Source organism: Nomascus leucogenys, chromosome 11 (assembly GCF_006542625.1).
Source record: "Nomascus leucogenys isolate Asia chromosome 11, Asia_NLE_v1, whole genome shotgun sequence".
Taxonomy (NCBI): domain Eukaryota; kingdom Metazoa; phylum Chordata; class Mammalia; order Primates; family Hylobatidae; genus Nomascus; species Nomascus leucogenys.
In genome coordinates this window covers 22,596,198-22,617,122 of record NC_044391.1, presented here as the reverse complement: position 1 = coordinate 22,617,122, position 20,925 = coordinate 22,596,198, and the positions used below count along the sequence as shown (strand labels likewise).

Genomic DNA, 20,925 nt, shown 5'->3' with positions numbered 1-20,925 from the left:
GAGATAGGGAAAAGAGGTTTTCCTTCCATGAACAGGGAATCCACCTTCATTTTAAAGTATGAATTGTTTTTTGTTTTTGAACAAAGAAAAATAAAAGAATCCTTACAAAGTATTTTAAATGGGATAGTTTTTTCGATGATACATAAAAGCACAATATAGTAGCAGGGATAATGGTTACATTAAGTGCTTAAAGTAAGTGCTACCTCCTTAACTCCACCTGATTTGCATGCCTTACCACTTTTTTTTTTTTTTTTTCTTTGAGACAGGGTCTCGCTCTGCTGCCCAGGCTGGAGTGCCACGGCACGGCCTTACCACTTTCTGCCATGCACTACTTAGGAATACGTTCTCCAGTTAGGCTCTGTAGACTAGAGTACCTTGCACACTGGTGCTCACTGTGCATTTTGTGTCATCAGTCTGCTGAATGAACATAGTAGGAAATCATTTTTGGGAGGAGTGGGATCTGGGGTGATAAATCATATTTTCACTTAAATTATTTAAAGTCAGTTTCTCTGCTGGTTACAAGAGTTTAAGCTTTAGCTAACTTAATAGCTCATGTACTAAACTGGAAGCTTTGATCATCCTAATGATGAGTGTGAAAGAACTTCAAAGAAAGAGGAGCTGTGGGTCTAGCACTGTGGTGCTGCCAAGATGTGGTTAAACTTAGAGCACCTGACTGTACAGTTCCAAGTCGTCTTTGCAGTGCCTCTAGCCGCGTGATATAATCTGTTAGGGCTCTGTCAGGATCATAATTCTGAAGCTGAGAACATGCTAAAGAACCAGGATTGAAATCAGCTGGAGTGCCTGGGTACCTAAAGGATTAAAAATATGTACATGAATCAAGTTATCCAGAAATATGCATATAAGTTACCAACCTGCCTCCACTCCCTTCCCCAAAAAGGTGGGTCACTTGTACACACATAATGTATATCCCCCAAGCTTCAGCTTTGGAGCTTGGGATGAGAAAGAGACAACTCTCCAATGAATTAAAAGATGCTACTAAGTCAACATAAGAATGTCCAATACAATGCTTGTGGCAGAGGTCTCAATAAATTGGGTATGTATAAATGTATCTTGTCATGAAGATTGTTAAGCTTTTCATAATGGTCAGAGTATCAATTTTAGTCAATACTTTTCCCAATATCTAACCATAGCATATACTAAATAACACTTGGTCAGCTTTGTTTGCTATACCCTTGGAAATCAGTTACAAATTTAAACACTGGTTTTTACATTTTCACATTAAGCCTTAGATTATGTACTTTTTTTTTTTTGGAGACTAAGTCTTGCTTTGTTGCCCAGGCTAGAGTGCAGTGGCGTGATCTCAGCTCACTGCAACCTCCGCCTCCTGAGTTCAAGCGATTATCCTGCCTCAGCCTCCTGAGTAGCTGGGATTGCAGGCACCCACCACCATGCCCGGCTAATTTTTTTGTATATATATATATATATATTTTTTTGAGACGGAGTCTCGCTCTGTCGCCCAGGCTAGAGTGCAGTGGTGCAATCTCAGGTCACTGCCAGCTCTGCCTCCAAGGTTCACACCATTCTCCTGCCTCAGCCTCCCAAGTAGCTGGGACCACAGGCGCCTGCCACCACGCCCGGCTAATTTTTTTTTATTTTTAGTAGAGACAGGGTTTCACCACGTTGGCCAGGCTGGTCTCAAACTAGCTGGTCTTGAACTCCTGACCTCATGACCTGCCCACCTCAGCCTCCCAAAGTGCTGGGATTATAGGTGTGAGCCACCGCACCTGGTCAGATTATGTAAATTATATATAACAAAGATGTCTATCTCAATACAAAGAAGTCAAAGCCCTAAAAATGTCCATTTTTCTGTTAAATATTAATACATTTAACAATTCCAGGCAGATTTTCTCAAATTCTTACCTATTCTGAAACGGTAAAGGGGACCTAATATAGTCCAGATCTGATCTTGAGCGATACGTAGTATGTCTTGGTTCTCCATATAGCTCCAGCCCACCAGAAGAATGATAAAATGAGTCAGTCTTTTCTGCACCTAAAGTAACCCAAAATATTCCTTGTAAAGAAAAATAAAATCCCAAGTCCTTAAAAAATTTCTACAAAATAGGTAACTGCTCAAAAGACTATTATACTATATTATACCATCTCCTATTTATAGTCATTTTCTATTATTCTTGCTAAAGGAGAAAACAGTACAAACAAAAATTTGGCTTTCAAATGTTATTTTGTTTACTTTTGAATATGAGTATTTCTGATATCTGGAATTATGTCTCAAAGAAAATTATTTAATTGGCATATTTTCTTCTTTAAAGACCTTAGCTCTAAGTAGATGAGAGGAGGGGTGTCTAGAGTGGGTGTGGTTTGTGGGAAATGATGTGGATAAAAAATATTAGACTAATGTAACCATTCCACTCTACTGACTTGAAACCAAGATTTGCTAAGTTTTAATAAAACACAACTCATTATGATACAAATTTCAGCTGTTTCAGTGTAATGATATTTCAAAATACTTTGTGTAGGGTATCAAATCTATTTCCCCTCTCTCGGATGCTCAGCTCCTGGTAGAGTATGTAAAGGTGGTTTACTATGAACACACAGCACAGGGATGCTGTGTCCCCTGTACCTCTGTGTGCTCCCCAGATTTGGACCTCATCTTTATTGCCAGAAATGTTCAAGCCCTAGTTTGTTTCCACTTCTAGGTGTAGAGAGAAGGAATTTTAGCTGTTACCATTATTATACAACCTCTTGGTAAACTCAGAAACCTGTTTGAATATTGTTAAATTATGAAAACATCCTAATTCTTCCATATGACTAATAGCAATGCTGTCTTGAACCAGTGCCTTAAATGCAGTTATGAAGAGTGTGGGCTGTGGAGCCAGACTGCCAGTGTTTGGTCCTGGTTCCATCACTTCCCTACTGGCCATTCTGGGGCAAATGACATGTGTTTTTCATGCCTCGATTTTTCATCCAAAAGTGAGAATAGTAACAATTGTACTTATATCATAGGATTGGGAGAATACATGAAAAGAGCACGGCCTGGTGCAGACTAAGTTCTCCATGAAAATCAGCTATTATTACCCTCTTTAAAACAGTGAAGTTACCTAGTTTTGGCAGTTATAAGGGCTTTGTCTTTAGAAAACATTGCTTCCAGAATTCATTACTTGGTTAAGTATTACACATGCAGTAATTCAGAGCAGCAGTCCCCAACCTTTTTGGCACCAGGGACACATTTCATGGAAGACAATTTTTCCATGGACCCAAAGGGGCCAGAATGGTTTCTGGATGAAACCGTTCCACCCCAGATCATCAGGCATTAGTTAGATTCTCATAAGGAGCACGCAACCTAGATTCCTCACGTGCAGTTCACAATAGGATTTGTGCTCCTATGAGAATCTAATGCCACGGCTGATCTGACAGGAGGTGGAGCTTGGGCAGTAATGCCCGCCGCTCACCTGCTGCTGTGCGGCCTGGTTCCTAACAGGCCACAGACAAGTATGGTCCATAGTCTGGGGGTGGGGGACTTCTGACTTAGAGAGTCACAAACATAAGAAAATATGCTATTTTGACTTCACCTTGATTCAGTCCAAAGCCATCTCTGTTAATATTGATGGAACCAGAACCTGTGACTCGATGCCACCGTCGAACCAAAAATTTCATTCTAAAAAAGATTCCGAGATAAAATTTCACAGCCCATCTATAAACAGTATATACACTTCCTACAAAAATCACATCACACATTTAAATATGAACATAGAACAAATGTCAAATTTCACAATTGCCCAATTAAATTATGTCAATGCCTGTTGTGACAAAATCGACTGGAACAGAAGAATAGGGATTCAAGATCCCCTCATCCCCTTCCCAAGAAGCATTAGAGGTCTCTTATATTGTCAGCATCAGGTTGCAGCTTGAGGGATAAATTGGGTATAAGGAGATGGAAGGCAAAAGTAGATGGGAAAAGCAGATAGGCAAAGAAAGGGTGAGAAGTAATGAAAAGAGAAAAGAATAGAGAATAAAGGGCAGATGAGATAAGAAGAGAACAAAAAGACCCTTAAATTGGCAATAAGAATGTGCTGGGAATGCTGCAAGGTGGGTGGGTGAGGCTCTTGTCCCTTTGATCAGGGACAAAAAAATGTTGGTTTCAAAAGGAACGGGAGTGTTAGCTTCATGAACCAGGTGCAGCAAGTTACCACCTGCCCCATCTTGGCCCAAGGAGCTTTTGGAGCACCACTTTTGATTTACTTTGAATCAGTTCCAAGGCTCCGTCTTAGAAGGGTCAAAATATGATAAACGTAATCTTGGATAAGAAAAAGCGGGGCAGAGTCAAGTATGTCAATAACAACTTCTACATTGCTCTCATGAAGCCTCTCTAGATCCCTCTAATCAAAATTACTAGCTAACTCCTGAGACCTCCCATTTATTTATTATATTCTAAGTTCTGTGCATATTAGTCTTCCCCACTAGAAAGTGAGCTGCCTTTAGGTATTTAGGCAGGATGATATATTTTCTCATCAATGCATCTACCAGCACTTACCCTGGTTTACTCTATACAAGGTGATGAAGAAAATGAAAGGTGATGAAGAGTAAATGAAACCAGGAGACTACAATATGGAATATCAGAAGCAAGGAGGGTCTAAGGCCCACAGTAAGATAAAACTTGTGCTCCTGTTTCCAGAGCCAGCATGAATGAGACTTGGGAGACTGGGCTGGTTGTTCTAGCTCTATCACTACTGGCTTTGTAACCTCTCCCTGCCTCAGTTTCCTCGAGTGTGAAAGGAGATTCTGGACTAGGTGATCTCAGACAGCTTCCAATTAAAAAACTGTGCCATATTTTTAGAGGAAAATAGGCCGGGTGCGGTGGCTCACGCCTGTAATCCCAGCACTTTGGGAGGCCGAGGTGGGCAGATCATGAGGTCAGGAGATTGAGACCATCTTGGCTAAGACGGTGAAACCCCATCTCTACTAAAAATATAAAAAATTAGCCGGGCGTGGTGGTGGGCACCTGTAGCCCCAGCTACTGGGGAGGCTGAGGCAGGAGAATGGCGTGAACCCAGGAGGCGGAGCTTGCAGTGAGCTGAGATCACGCCACTGCACTCCAGCCTGGGCAACAGAGCAAGACTCTGTCTCAAAAAAAATAAAAAAATAAAATAAATAAAAAAAAGAAGCATCAGATGTGACCTGACAGAAAGAACTTTAAAAAGCAAAATTCCTTTAAGATTCTGTCTGCCTCCTAAAAGGGAGGGGGAGGCATGGAGAAGCCTTGGTGTTTGTATGCACATATAACCAGGTCAGAAGACTGTAGAGTGGGCCAGGTCCTCAAAGTAGTTTGAGTCTTGGCTCCATGTCAATCACAGAATGAATACCAGAGTTCTTTGCTTGGAATTACTAGAGAAAGAACAATAAAAGCACTAGCAAAAATCCAATGCTCTAAAGGCTAACCTCTGACTTGAATACAGTTAGGAAAGGACTTTCCATAGATGGGCACCAAAAGTGGGTTATCTTAGCAATGAAGAAAATGAATGTATGCCAGCCTAAGAAGTAATTTGTCAACCACATTTTTAAATTTTATAATCTTTTATTTATTTACATGTGTGAGCTTGTTCATGGGCTTTTTCAGATTTTTTTTTTTTTTTTGAGACAGAGTCTTGCTCTGTCGCCCAGGCTGGAGTGCAGTGGCGCAATCTCGGCTCACTGCAAGCTCTGCCTCTCAGGTTCATGCCATTGTCCTGCCTCAGCCTCCGAAGTAGCTGGGACTACAGGCGCCCGCCACCACACCCGGCTAATTTTTTTTGCATTTTTAGTAGAGACGGGGTTTCAGCGTGGCCAGGATGGTCTGGATCTCCTGACCTCATGATCCGCCGGCCTTGGCCTCCCACAGTGCTCTGATTACAGGTGTGAGCCACCACTCCCGGCCTTTTTTTTTTTTTTGACAAGAGTCTCACTCATCACATGGCTGGAGTGTAGTGGCGCCGATCTTGGCTCACTGCAACCTCTGCCTCCCAGGTTCAAGTGATTCTCCTGCCTCAGACTCCCGAGTAGCTGGGACTACAGGCACCTGCCACTATGCCCAGCTAATTTTTTTTTTTTTTTTTTTTTTTTTTTTAGTAGAGATAGGGTTTCACCATGTTGGCCAGGCTGGTCTCGATCTCCTGACCTTGTGATTCGCCTCCCTTGGCCTCTCAAAGTGCTGGGATTACAGGCATGAGGCACCATGCCCGACCCAGATTGTTTTCTAAAAGGCAGCCGTGACTGGATAGGCCAGCTCTTGAGTCACCAGCTGCCTGGACCTAGGAAGGCCCTTTTCATAGTCTACACATACCGTGCCAGTATTCCTGCTAAATGAATGAAAACCTAGAAAAAAAAGGCAGACATGCTTCAGTGATGGCACATACCTCCTACTATACAAATATAGAGTATAACCAGCAAAGAATAGAGGGAGAATTAAAAAGAACTAATCCTTTTAGAGAGTCTACTAGTAAAATGCATTTTCCTTCGAGTCTTTACCTGGAAATTGCAATGGATACTCTGACGGCCGACCGAAACCTGGTGAAGCCCTTTGGGCGATTGGTGATCACCTCTAGATCCGTGAAAGCCGGCTGCCCCCCCATCCGGGCAAGCAGGGCCAAGGTGGCATCTTCACATTCCTGGAACCCACCCAGTAACAGCAGCAGGTATTTCTTCTGGTAAATGAGAGCCTTTCGAAAACTTTCTGCCCTCAAGTATTTACCATAAATTCTCTATATTTAAGGAAGAGAAGAATGTAAAGACATTAAGAAAACATTCAACCTGCTCTCTAGGGGAAAGTAACCTAGATTTTAAGAAGTAGTAGTAGTAGAGGTGGTGGTAGTAGTAGTAGTAGTAGTAAAATGGCAGGTATCCTATCACTGTTTTCTACTTTATCAGCAAAGTTGAAATTTAAGATAAACTAACCTTTACACTTTTGCCTCTATTAGTCAATGGAGTCTGAATACTAATATTATAGTTAGGCTTCTTGTTGCTTTTGGGTTTTAGCCCTTATCAATCATATTAATTGCAAATATTTCTGTCATCCCAATTTTTTTTAATTGTACAGAGCTATTTTTATTAGGGTAACTAATCTATTTATTTATTTATTTATGAGACGGAGTGTCATATGTCAGAGTTTAGTCATATGGGTGACTAAACTCTGTCACCCAGACTGGAGTTTAGTGGCGTGATCTCAGTTCACTGCAACCTCCGTCTCCCGGATTCAAGCAATTCTCCTGCCTCAGCCTCCCAAGTAGCTGGGATCACAGGTGCCTACCACCATGCCTGGCTAATTTTTGTATTTCTAGTAGAGATGGGATTTCACCATGTTGGCCAGGCTGATCTCGAACTCCTGACCTCAGTGATCCACCCACCTCGGCCTCCCGAAGTGCTGGGATTACAAGTGTGAGCCACCAGTGCCTGGCCTAATCTAACTTTTTAAATGTTAATGTTTTCTATCCCTTCCGAGTCATAAACTGGAATAAATGTTCCAAAAGTTTTTCTTGTTGACTGATTAAGGTAGTTTTAACAACATTCATTATTAGTCACTAGAGAGGCTTTTCAGAGGGCTTGCCATTTTACAGAGTATGATGCTCTTACATTGACAATAGTAGAGCTTTTGTTAGGAGTTGAAAAGACAACATTCTTTTGGTCTATTAGGGATGAAACCAGGGGAAGTGGAACCGTGAGCCCAGGATGCTGTCACTGTGACCATTAATAGAGGTTAATTTGGTCCCAATCCTGGGCATGCCTTTCCACAAACCTCTGTGACCTGCATTCATGACAAAGATGGAATAAAAAGACCTAGAGGCAAAACCTGAATACTATCTAAAATTTTTTTTTTTTTTGAAACAGAGTCTCACTCTGTGGCCCAGGCTGGAGTGCAGTGGTGCGATCTAGGCTCACTGCAACCTCCACCCGCTGGGTTCAAGCAATTCTCCTGCCTGGGAGAGTAGCTGAGACTATAGGCGCCCGCCACCACGCCCGGCTAATTTTTTTTTTTTTTTTTTTTTTGTATTTTTAGTAGTGACAGGGTTTCACCATGTTAGCCAGCATGGTCTTGATCTCCTGACCTCGTAATCTGCCCATCTCGGCTTCCCAAAGTGCTGGGATTATAGGCGTGAGCCACCATGCCCGGCCCTAAATTTCTTTAGACTGTTTATTTAAGGTCAGTGAGAGATGAAAGAAGGCAAAAACATAGAACCAGCTGTGATGTTTAGATGGGAGATGTCTCCTACCTTTAAAGTGACATGTTCAGAATCAGGGCTCAGAGTTTGAAGTAAAGAGTCATTTCTTAGTTCAGCTTTCAGTTTGTATACTTCAGCTTCTGCCCTTTTCAAAGATTTCTGGAGAGCCAATTTTTCTCTGTTCCATACTTCTTTTTCAGAGGCAATGATGGCTTCAATGTTGGCACTGCCATTCAATGAAAACCTGGAAGACTACAAAGACCACAGCCTACTACATGGTTTTTAAGAACAAGTCTCTGAAGAAAAGTCTGAGCTAAACATATTAAAGATATCTGCATGATGATGCAGTCTCAACTTTCTAACCCCACCCAGACAAAGTTCAAAGCCAATCTCAATTGACATTAAGTATATACACTAACTCCTTTTTTTTTTTTTTTTTGAGACAGAGTCTCGCTCTGTCCCCCAGGCCAGAGTGCAGTGGCGCGATCTCTGCTCACAGCAAGCTCTGCCTCCCGGGTTCACGCCATTCTCCTGCCTCAGCCTCCCGAGTAGCTGGGACTACAGGCGCCCGCCACTACACCTGGCTAATTTTTTGTATTTTTAGTAGAGACGGGGTTTCACCGTGTTAGCCAGGATGGTCTCTATCTCCCGACCTCGTGATCCACCCGCCTCGGCCTCCCCAAGTGCTGGGATTACAGGCGTGAGCCACTGCGCCTGGCCCATATACACTAACTCTTAAGTACATGGTCCTTTGCTCAGTACATTAGTTTTACAACTAAAAGTCCTTGAGAAAGCCTGGCCACAGGGAAGGTTTAGCAGATTAGCAGAGCTTTGAACTAAAAAAGTCAACAGACCTAACAGACCATTTGGGTCCAAATTTTGAGCCTGTGCCTGAAATAGTGTACTGGAGAAGTGGGAAAAAAACAAGCCAGTATGTACATAATAATTGGATTTCTATAAAAGGCATGTAAATGTGTTATTATGTATTTAACCATACAGTTGTCTTACAGGTCTCTTCTATCTTTATATTGGGTGATTATGGAAACTAGCAATTAATTTTATACCTGTTTTTAAATGGAAAACTTTTAAGTAAATTCTCAGAGTAATTTATCAGACTGAAAGACATAATTTAACAGAAACTTTTACTTGAGTCATGAACACAATAACTGATAAAGTAACTGAAGAAAACAGTCAGGATTCACACTGAATATCTCGTGTATCTGTTGTTGGTCCCTAGGTAGCAAAGTATCTGGCTTTGGAGATAAATGTATCTTGGTTTGACTATGACTTCAATTCAGTTTTCTCAGGTATAAGGTGGATGTGGATTAGAGATTCTATATGTATACAACCCAGAGTCGAGTACAGAGATGGTTTCCAATAAATAACGTAATTATTAGTAACTTAGTAATAATATTATTATTGTCATCCCTATAAAATTTTCTACAGATCCTACTAAGAATCAGGTGTGTGACAGTTTTACATTAACAGGATTAAAACTTGAACTAGATAGCAGAAATGATAAGCATGCACTAATTCTCATATATGGAGATGCTAAAAATGGACATACATTATCTCTACCAGCTCCTGTCTGTCGATACCACCTGATCTGCTCTTCCAGCTTCATAACCATGTTCCTTAAGTCATTCTTCTCTTCAGTCAGTTGACTGATATGCCCTGTCAGCTCAGCATTTTGTCTCAGTAGTCTTTCAGTCAGTGAGCCACAGGAAGTACTTGGGGACACCAAGCTGGGCTGGAAAAATAAAATGGTGTAAGGTCACTTAAGCACAAATGGATGTGAATAATGCATATAAAGTGTGAATAGGCATTGAGAGCAACAGAATTCATGAATTGGTGCCTGAGTTGAGTCTTCAGTAATAGGTAGATATTTACCAGGCAGAAAAGATAAGGAAGGGCATATTAAGCAAAACGCACAAAGGCTTGAGCGAGTGTGTATTGTTTTTGGGGTGTTGTAGGTTGCCTGGTAAGTCTAGATTGCTTCACTTTATGAATAACAGACCTAAATGCAGGCAATGGAGAGTCATGAAAGGCTTGATGTAAAAATATGACACAAAATTTATGTGTTGGGAAAATTCCTTTGGTAGTAACGTACAAAGCAGGGGAAATTAGGGAAGATACAATCTTCGAGTCAGGTAGACCTATCAGGAAGTTCTTTCAACAGCCAGGTAAGAGATGCTGAAAGCCTGAATGGAGGCAATGACTAAGGGACAGAAAGTAAAGGGTGTGTGGGAGAGGTATTTAGAAGGTAAGAGGGACAGGACTTAGTGACTGTCTAGACGTGCAGATAAGGGTGAAGGAAAGTGGTCTACGGTGACTTTCAGCTTTCTAAACTGGGTGATATCATGACTAGAAATGAGGGTCTGCAGCAGGAAGTAGAAAGGGAAGATGGTGTTCAGTTTGGAATGTGCCTGTGAGTTTCCTAAGGGGTCACTATGGGGTACATTTCCCCAAGGAAAAATGTCTAGTAACTAATTGAAAATATAAACATGGAACACAGGACAGAAGTCTAGACTAGAACCACAGTCCACTAAAGATAAGTTCCATAAGGGTGAGGTTTTAGTCAGATTTGTTCACTGTATCTCCAGAACCTATCTGGCACAGAATAAGTGTTCAATGTAAGTATTTATTTAATAAATAAGTCTAGTGAGAGCTCAGGGTGTTGGACTGTGTGAGCTTTCATAGTTACAGGTTAGAGAAAAGAAGGAAGAGGGTAGGAAGAGGAACCATAAGGCAACTGATGAAAGAAGCAGAAGAAAAGCTAGAATACTGACATGACAGGCAAGGAAAGAGAGGGTTTTAAGAAAATAAAAGAGGTCAAAAGTATCAAATGCTACAAAGAAGTCAAGAAATAAACTGAAAAAATTCACCAGTCAATTGTTTAGACACTGGTAGGAGTCTAAGGGTGTTTCATGGAGTAGAGAGGATAGAAGCCAGATCACTCTTTCAGGAAGCTTGTCTCCATACAGTAAAAGGTCAACATAATTATTCAGTAACAATAATGAAAGCTAATTTCCCCCCTAAGCTTTCATTATCTTCTCTTGGGGGAAAGCAAGCATTATTATTCATATTTAAAATAAATGAAAAGATACAAATAAAACTCTATATAAAGAGTATAAAGAATATGCTGCAAGTTTCAAATGATTCAGTTTCTATTAAATCTTTGCTCTCAATGCTTTAGAAATAACTTTTAAAAAGTATTACCTCTTCACCTTGCTGGCCAGTTAATTTCTGTAGTTGTAAAATAATTTCATCAATATTTTCCTGAACCCAAATGAAATCTTCATCATCTGCTGTTTCAAACTGTAGTCTTCAAGAAAAAGACAAAAAGTCAAAACATACCTTCTCAATTAGGGGTGTTTACTGCCACAAACATTACAGAGCAGGCAACGTTCTACTTCACCTATCACTTCTCCCTTATATCCCGTGCTCTCTTCCCTGGGTCAAAGTGTTAGATAGTTGTTTTCAGACATTTCAGTTATGTTAAAGAATATCACCTCCTAATGTAAACATGCATTACCTTTAAAATTTCAATTCCCCACCCTTGGCTAGCTGTCAAAGAGGCATGGGGGTCTACCCAGCCTAAGAATACTACTTTCCCAAAGATCAGGCAGAAAAGTCTAACCTCTTAGAGGCTTTCTGGGCTAGAATCTGTAGTTTTGAAGCTACACATTGAAGCTTTTGTCTGATCATTTCTAATTCATGATTACAGCCGGTTCCTCCTCCATTCATTTCAATCAGTTTAGCGTAGTTTGATTCTTTTGTTTCTCCTTCTATTTTCTGTTGAAGAACCCAATTTCTAGTTCGATCACTGGTTAAGCTCCATGTGGTTGGCTGGCAATTTTGGACAGAATAAGAAAACAATAATTATAAGTGGACAGCATATCACAGTCTATCTTAAGGGAACATAATTATTGTTTATATCCAATAAACTTCTATAGATTTCATTTTTAAGTGATTTACATACAGCTATTTAAGTAATTTAATCCAATATCAAAATTTAATGATCAAAGGGCTGCAGTACTTTCCTTAAAAATATCTAAAAAGAAACTGTCAGTTTACCTCATTAAGGTTCTGATACAGAATTCTTCTACTTTCTCGTTTTTCTTCTCGTTCTAGTTCTTGCTTCTGGAATTCCTGCATGATTCCTTGTAGTCGCTGTCCTTCAAGGTCTAACTTATAAACTTGTTGTCTTTTCTCTTCCAGCTGGCGCTGAAGATCTTCCACTTTGGACTGGAGCTCATGCATTTTTTTCTGTCCCTCAGTGTTGGCCTCTTGTTCTGTCTGCAGTGTTTTCCTATGAACCTGCCTATCTTTTTCCATTTGCTGTCGTGTTTGCAAAGAATCCAGTTTATATTTTTCAGTCTCATTTAACAATTCTACTATGCGACTGTGTTTTTCCTCTAGCTGTTTCTGCAGCTCTTTCAGTAGGTCCTCTGAGGGCAAGGGTGGCCGAGACTGCCCAGTACCATCACTGCTCTGCAGCTGTGCGTGCAATTCCCGCTCCCTATCTAGGGTACTACTCATTTCCAGAATTCGAACTTTCTCAGATTCAAGAAGTACTTGAAGCTCTAAGTTTCGACCTTGTTCTTCTGACAACTGGGCATCATATAGCATTCTCTGTGATTCTATTTTTTGCTGGGATTCATTCAGTAGTTGTTTCTGTTGTTCCAAAAGTAGATTTAGCTGAAGATTCCTTTGTTTCTGACTCTCAAGCGAAAACTTCAGATCCTGGTACGAGAAAATCAAATTTAAGAACTTGTTAATATTATTATAAATACTTGGCCGGGCGTGGTGGCTCAAGCCTGTAATCCCAGCACTTTGGGAGGCCGAGGCGGGCAGATCACCTGAGGTCAAGAGTTCAAGACCAGCCTGGCCAACATGGTGAAACCCTGACTCTACTAAAAATACAAAAAATTAGCTGGGTGCAATGGCACGTGCTTGTAGTCCCAGCTACTTGGGAGGCTGAGGCAGGCAAATTGCTTGAATCTGGGAGGTGGAGGTTGCAGTGAGCCTAGATTGCACCACTGCCCTCCAGCATGGGCAACAGAGCGAGACTTTGACTCAAAAAAAAAAAAAAAATTTATAAGTATACAACCATGTGTTTATTAATACTATGTTGGTAGTATCTGTATTAGAAAATAGAACTGATTATTTAGTTTATTAACTTAAATGTTCAGTAGTTAGTGCATAATCATGAAATATAAATAAAAGAAGGGTAAGATAATACTTTTCTCAAAAAATCTTAATCTAGGTAATATGAAGCAGGGTACATTTCTTACAAGAATAACAACCTTTAAAAATATAACTGTTCCTGGAGATCTTACGTTTTGATAAGATTCCTGTGCACATTAATAAATTTGTATAAAAAAATAAATGTTCCTGATATAATGTGATAGGAGTTCCTGAAAAACCTTATGTTTTGCAGTATCACATGCTAAAAATAATAGGGCTTATAAGGAAAGCAAGGTTAGGGGCAAATAACTCAAAATATACATAAACTTTTAATGGTCAAAAAACTATAATTGGTACCTAGGGAGATATCATGTCCCTGCCGGGCAGAGAGTTCTCTTTGCCTGGAGGCTAACACAGTGGACATTAAAAATAAAAAATTGGGCAAAAATGCTGGCAACACATTGTTTTTCAGCATAGAGTTAGTGAGAATTAGGATTACATGGCTAGGAGAGCTCTGAGCCAGTGAGACAACTCCACCTCTATTAAAAGCAGATATTGCATTTAGTAGTACAGCCTGCCTTGAGCTGAGATCCTTGCAAAGCAAGGATGTGTCTCTCTGAAAGGGGCCAATGTTCACTTTAAATGTTCTTAAGCAGTGAGGGCTCCAGAAAAGTATCCCTGTTCCTCTTCTCTACGAGAAAACAGGAACCAAAACTACCTCTGTATTAAACTGACAGGATTGCCATATTTATCTGTGTGTACCAATTCACATGCCCAAAACATGTTGCAGCAGAGCAGTCTATATGCATCCTTGGATGTAGCAAAACAAACAAAAAAAACCAATCACCACTCCATTAGCATTTCTTCATAATACGGTTTAGATAACATTATGTAGTATTCAATGCACAGTGAACAACTTACCATATCTTATTAAGAAGTCTAAGGTTGACATTTTAGATGGAGGAAAGTCTCAAGACTCTCTTCTATCATTCTGGATTTTCCAGACATTTAAAGACAAAGATAACAGTACCTCAAGTTCTTCTTTATCCCGTTCTTCACTGCGTCCCAACTTGGCTTTCTCTTTCTCCAAAGCCCATTGGAGCTCTCTTGATTTTTTCTGTTCACTTGCTAATGTGTCATTAAGCAAATGTACTTCATCTGTCTTATCTTTAACTTCCAACCTAAGTCAGAAAGACAAATGAACTTCCATAAAGCTATGTTGACGAAGCATATAATGAAAGAGAGAGAGAAAAACAGCTTCCACTGATAAGCTGAGGCATATAATAAACTAGCTAAGAGGAAAATATAAACTATTAAAGATTCTTGACTGGGGTTCATTTCAAATTAACTCTTTCTTTTTTTTGTTGTTTTGATTCGAGACGGAGTCTCGCTCTGTTGCCAGGCTGGAGTGTAGTAGCGCCATCTTGGCTCACTGCAACCTCCACCTCCCGGGTTAAAGCAATTCTCCTGCCTCAGCCTCCCAAGTAGCTGGGACTACAGGCGCCCGCAACTACACCCAGCTAATTTTTGTATTTTCAGTAGAGATGGAGTTTCACCATTTTGGCCAGGATGGTTTCAATCTCTTGACCTCATGATCCGCCTGCCTCGGCCTCCCAAAGTGCTCAGATTACAGGCGTGAGCCACCGCACCTGGCCCTCTTTTTTCTTTTTTTTTGAGATGGAGTTTCCCTCTTGTCACCCAGGATGGAGTGCAATAGCGTGATCTTGGCTCACTGTAACCTCCGCCTCCCGGATTCAAGCGATTCTTCTGCCTCACCCTCCCGAGTAGCTGGGATTACAGGTGAACGCCAGCACGCCCAGCTAATTTTTTGTATTTTTAGTAGAGATGGGGTTTCACCATGTTGGCCAAGCTGGTCTGGAACTCCTGACCTCAGGTGATCCACCTGCCTTGGCCTCCCAAAGTGCTGGGATTACAGGCGTTAGTCACCACACCTGGCTTCAAATTAACTGTTTCTAGTAGTACAATTATTAGTTATTAATTATCAATGCAAACAACTATGCAATTTATTGTTACAAAATAGTATTAATAAAAATTTTGGCTGGGCATGGCGGCTCACACCTGTAATCCTGGCACTTTGGGAGGCTGAGGTGGGTGGGTCACCTGAGGTCAGGAGTTCGAGACCAGCATGGTCAACATAGTGAAAGTCCGTCTCTATTGAAAATACAAAAATTAGCTGGGCATGGTGGCAGGTGCCTATAATCCCAGCTACTCAGAAGGCTGAGGCAGGAGAATTGTTTGAACCTGGGTGGTGGAGGTTGCAGTGAGCCGATATCATGCCACTGCACTCCAGTCTGGGCGACAGAACGAGATTCCGTCTCAAAACAATTAAATAAAAATAAAATAAAATAAATAAATAAAAAGTAAAAATTTTTGAGTTTTACTGAACATGGGAATCACCATGTCTATTTGTGTGTGAAGCTAATGTTCAATATAAAAACGACTAGTTGTAATGTGTCTGGCAACAGAATATCTCAGTATTTATACCAAGAAATATATTCTTTTAACAAGCATTGTCTCTTCAAATATTTTGCATATTTTAGCTCACTCAATCATGAATTCTACTGCATTCATAAATATCACTTCAAATTGGTTGATGGTAAAATAAAGGTCAAAGTCAAAATTATATTTCATACAAGTCTCACACAGAACTGAAGTCACAGTAGAGAATATGCTATAATCATGATCATAAGTTCATGATTTGGAAGCATTTAGAGTTTTTTCTATTACAGTTTTTCCTAAAAAAAACAGTTGCATGCTATTTAAACATCATGCATGTTATATTTTTCTATATTTGCACAGTGTTTATGACAAAATTACTCCCATTCCTTGTTACATGTTTATAATAAGGAAGCCGGGCACACCTGAAAGCCTCCAGTTCCTTTAGGTGTTTATGCTGTGCCTTGAGTGTTGTTTCTAGTTCCAATTTAGTTTGTGCAAGCTCACTCTTCAGTTCAGCAACCACCATTTTCTCAGAACTCAGCTGCTCCTGCAGTTCCGTTGCTCTGTCTTTCATACTGCTGAGCTCCACTTGCATCTCCAGCATTTGAGACTGCTTCTGCTGTATATTATATTCCAAGAGTTCTACATAGAACACGATTAATATTTAAAACATAATCAAGCAACTCATATTTGGTTTATAAATATTTGTTAAGAACTGATTTGTAGGTTAGGAGATTACTTCAAAGGAAACATGAAAAATTATAGTCCCAAGAGTTGGTAATGCAGTCCAGGCATGGTGGCTCACACCTGTGATCCCAGCACTTTGGGAGGCTGAGGTGGGAGGGAGGACTGCTTAAGGCCAGGAGTTCAAGACCAGCCTGGGCAACATGGTGAAACTCTGTCTCTACTAAAAATACAAAAATTAGCTGGGCATGCTGGCATGTGCCTGTAGTCCCATCGACTCAGGAGGCTGAGGCGGGAGGATTGCTTGAGCCCGGGAGGTGGAGGTTGCAATGAGCTGAGACCATGCCACTGTACTCCAGCCTCGGTGACAGTGAGACCCTGTCTCAAAAAAACAAACAAAAAGGGTTGGTAATGTATAAAAATAAATTTCAGGCATGTTTTCCTCACAGTGCTAGTGGCCAAGATTTCAGAACTATAAATATATAAGGATAAAAGTTTAAGAGAATACATTAATGGATGCAAGACTTAAAATTTAAAAAAAAACTTTAAATGGAACTCATATTTGTACATTCAGAATTTCAAGAACGTACATTAAAAAATTCCAAAGATTTTTGATAGCCACACAAAGTACCTGCAGGAGTTACCAAAGTAACTGACTACAATGATGAGCACTGCTGATATCTTTTGTTCAGCACCCCTTTGCAGATAGTCCCTTGGAACTTTAATAGGACTCTGATCCCAGAAGTGGGAAATTCAAACCCCCCTTTGGATACTGTCCTTTTATCCATTGAAAGCCAACAAAACCCTTGCTACATGTTTGCTACAATAAAAACAAACTGAAAATTTTAAATGCCTCAGTATGTTAAATGAAAAAAAGCATGTTATAAAATAGGTATCAGGATTCCTTTTTTATGAAAAATATAAGCTTATGTACACATGCACATTGAAAAGGTCTGGAGACATATTTACCCAGGTGTTAGGTAGTCATTATTTTAGGATTTAGGTGATTCAAGGGATGATTTTCACTCTATTCTTTTCTGTATTCTACCATAAATATATAATACTATACTACTCAAATAAGAAAAGCATTTTTAACTTAAAAAATACTATCAAAGTTCAACAATTCACATTACAATTCATATTAGTGATGTTAGGAGACAGAAATAACATTAGCTTTAGATGATAATCAATCATGTTTAATTTAGGCTTCTAAAAACTTTAGAGGTTAAGGATTTACATAAATGTGAATCTGTGACATTAAGCTTTCAATGGTGTTCTATTTAACCTAAGTAAAACAATATTAATCTATCTCTAAAAGGCATCTTCAATTAAGCCTACGTTTAAAGTGGTATGTTTATCTCATTATGATTCTCTTTTCTGAAGTAATTTTAACCCGCTTTGGTTTTTTTTTCCTTCTTAAACTCAGTGGTAAGAATGCTTCAGCTTTGTTTTTTTTTTTGTTTTTTTTTTTTGAGAGTCTTGCCCTGTCGCCCAAGCTGGAGTACAATGGCACGATCCCGACTCACTGCAACCTCTGCCTCCTAAGTTCAAACGATTCTCCTGCCTCAGCCTCCCAAGTAGCTGGGATTACAGGCACCCACCACCGTGCCAAGCTAATTTTTGTATTTTTAGTAGAGATGGGGTTTCACCATGTTGGCCAGGCTGGTCTCATACTCCTGACCTCGTGATCCTCCTGCCTCGGCCTCCCAAAGTGCTGGGATTACAGGAGTGAACCACAGGACCCGGCCTGCTTCAGCTTTTTAATGACCAATGTGAGACCATGCTGTGACTTTCAAAATTTTCAAAAGGATACATGTTTCTACCAGTACATGAAACAAAATTACTGAACACACAGGTATGTGTCCTCAGTGGAGATGATGAAAATTAGATTTCACTTTACTTTCTAATGATTTCCTTCTGTAGCTCAATTTAAAAGACCAGATACTGTTATCAAAAAGTACCTAAACAAGCATATCACAAAAATAAAAATCCAACTAGCCAATTACCATATGAAAAAGGACTAAACACTTCAGGAACTAGAGAACAGCCAATTAAAACCACAGTAAGAATCCACCGCACACTCATCAGATTGGCAACAGAAGTCTGACTATACCAACTGTTGGCAAAGATGTGAAGCAACGTTACTCTCATATACTGCTACTAAGTGTATAAACTAATATGACTATGTGGGAAAATCATTTGACATTATCTAAGATAGGCATTCCATGACCCAGCAATTCTGCTCTTAGTTATATACTCGGAAGATGCATGCACATATGTAGCAGAAACACTATACAACAATGTTTATAATAACATTGATAGCTAAACAGCTAAAAAGTAGAAACAACCCAAATGCTCAATCATATTAATAGAATGGATATATACATTTTGGAATATCTATACAGGGAATTCTTTTTTTTTTTTTTTTTTGAGACGGAGTCTTGCTCTGTCACCCAGGCTGGAGTGCAGTGGCATGATTTCAGCTCACTGCAACCTCCACCTTCTGTGTTCAAGCAATTCTCTGCCTCAGTCTCCCGAGTGGCTGGCATTACAGGCACCTGCCACCACGCCTGGCTAATTTTTGTATTTTTAGTAGAGATTGGGTTTCACCATTTTGACTAGGCTCGTCTTGAACTTCTGACCTCGTGATCCACCCACATCAGCCTCCCAAAGTGCTGGGATTACAGGTGTGAACTACCGCGCCCGGCCCTACACAGGGTTATAGAGTTACAGAGTAACAAGAATGAATGAACTAGAGATAAATGCAGTAACTTGGAAGAATGTTCTACTACTAATTTGGAAGAATGCAGTAACTTGAAAAATGCAGTAACTTTAAAGAATATTGGAAGAATGTTACAGAGAGGTGAAAGAAACAAGATAAAAAATACATACAGATTGATAAAGTTCAAAAACAGAAAAAAACTTGAAACTTATATGTTTTGGGAATATATAAATAGATAGTAAAACTAAAGAAAAACTCAGAACAATAATTACCTCTAAGTTACTCAGAGGAGCATGTGCTTGGGAGAAAGGGCTTTTAGGATACTGGCTATATTCACATGGGTGATGTTTCCATAGATACTCATTTAAAAATCTGTCATACTGCATATTTGCAATTTGTAATTTTCTGTATGTTATGGCTCACAATTTTTTAAAAAAAGGATTAAAAAAGAACTAGTTACATGCATTGTGGATTTTCCTCTAAAGAGTATTTTCTGTTTTATGATTGGAAAGACTGTTTTTTTAACATACAGCTCTAAAATAAAGAAAAAGAATGAACCCAATGGGCTTAACCTGATCAGGGGAATGGCAGTTTATTTTGAAGTCAACATAGCTGTTTAAAACCAATTAGACAATCCTCTAACCCCTAGAGTAATTAATATAGATTGTATCCTTAACATTATGAGAATGAGAAGAAAATGTGACCGAGAAAATATGTTTTAACTTAATAAGAAAGAAAACAAAGTGAAATCTTTTCACCTATTTGTGTAACCATATGAGCTTGTCATACAACATACCTTGGCTTGGTTTCTCACTCTCTTGTTCTCTTTTCAGAGTAATTTTCCTACCATTCATTTGTGCATGCAGTGCCTGAATTTCAGATAGCAAACTCCTTCTATCTGCTTTCTGCAGGCATTCCATAGCTGCTTGATATTCAACACCCTGTAACAAAGGAAGGTAAAAATCAAGTGAAGAGCAATGTAAAGGCAATACAATTAACAACCAAGAAATCTGAAGAAGAATGAATGGAACACACATACTAAAATCTTCTTTTTCAAAAAATTTTCTTATTTTTCCTTTCCAAAATGTATGAGGATATGCTGTAGACAAATGCTCCTTTACCTCTAAATACCACAGTGTATTTCCTTAAAACAAGAACATTCTTTTTACATAACACAATTAGCGAAAGTGGAATTAACATTACAATACCATTATGTGATATACAGAGCCTATTCAAATTTTGTGAAATGTACTTCACAGCAAAAAGAAAAAAAGTGATATTCCTAAGTCTTTCTTTGTCTTTCATGACCTTGAATTTTTGAAGACTACAGGCTATTTTGTTGTACGTTCCTCAATTTAAAAAAACTTTTTATTTTGAATTAATTAAAGCTAAAGTTCCCATGTTTCTGTTAGCCGTTTTTCCCAATGATACCATCTTGCATTACCATAGTATATTATCAAAACCAGGAAAATGGTATTAGTACAATACTAAACTAAACTATAGGGCTTATTCAGATTTCATTAGTTTTCTTGGTGTGTAGTCCTACAAAATTTGATCACATGTATAGATAGGTTCATGTAACCACCACTACCATCAGGGTACCAACTGTTTTCTCAACACAAAGAAACTCCTCTGTAGTCAAACTCTCTCCCTAACCCTAACCCCTGTCAACCACTGATCTGTTCTCTATTACTATAATTT

At 39.5% G+C, this 20,925-nt stretch overlaps 1 protein-coding gene across 2 annotated transcripts in view; it reads right to left on the bottom strand.

Moving 5' to 3' along the window:
* AKAP9 (A-kinase anchoring protein 9) overlaps positions 1 to 20,925 on the bottom strand; it is a 177,546-nt gene that overhangs the window by 943 nt on the left and 155,678 nt on the right. For both annotated transcript variants that reach the window (XM_030822060.1, XM_030822061.1), the window contains 12 exons: positions 20,021 to 20,165; positions 16,241 to 16,460; positions 14,389 to 14,539; positions 12,246 to 12,914; positions 11,809 to 12,017; positions 11,388 to 11,493; positions 9,736 to 9,918; positions 8,220 to 8,420; positions 6,481 to 6,713; positions 3,549 to 3,634; positions 1,882 to 2,011; positions 670 to 809 (listed from right to left, as the gene is read on the bottom strand). In XM_030822060.1, coding sequence (XP_030677920.1) covers positions 670 to 809; positions 1,882 to 2,011; positions 3,549 to 3,634; positions 6,481 to 6,713; positions 8,220 to 8,420; positions 9,736 to 9,918; positions 11,388 to 11,493; positions 11,809 to 12,017; positions 12,246 to 12,914; positions 14,389 to 14,539; positions 16,241 to 16,460; positions 20,021 to 20,165 — 2,473 coding nt within the window. The remainder of the gene's footprint in view (positions 1 to 669; positions 810 to 1,881; positions 2,012 to 3,548; positions 3,635 to 6,480; positions 6,714 to 8,219; positions 8,421 to 9,735; positions 9,919 to 11,387; positions 11,494 to 11,808; positions 12,018 to 12,245; positions 12,915 to 14,388; positions 14,540 to 16,240; positions 16,461 to 20,020; positions 20,166 to 20,925) is intronic.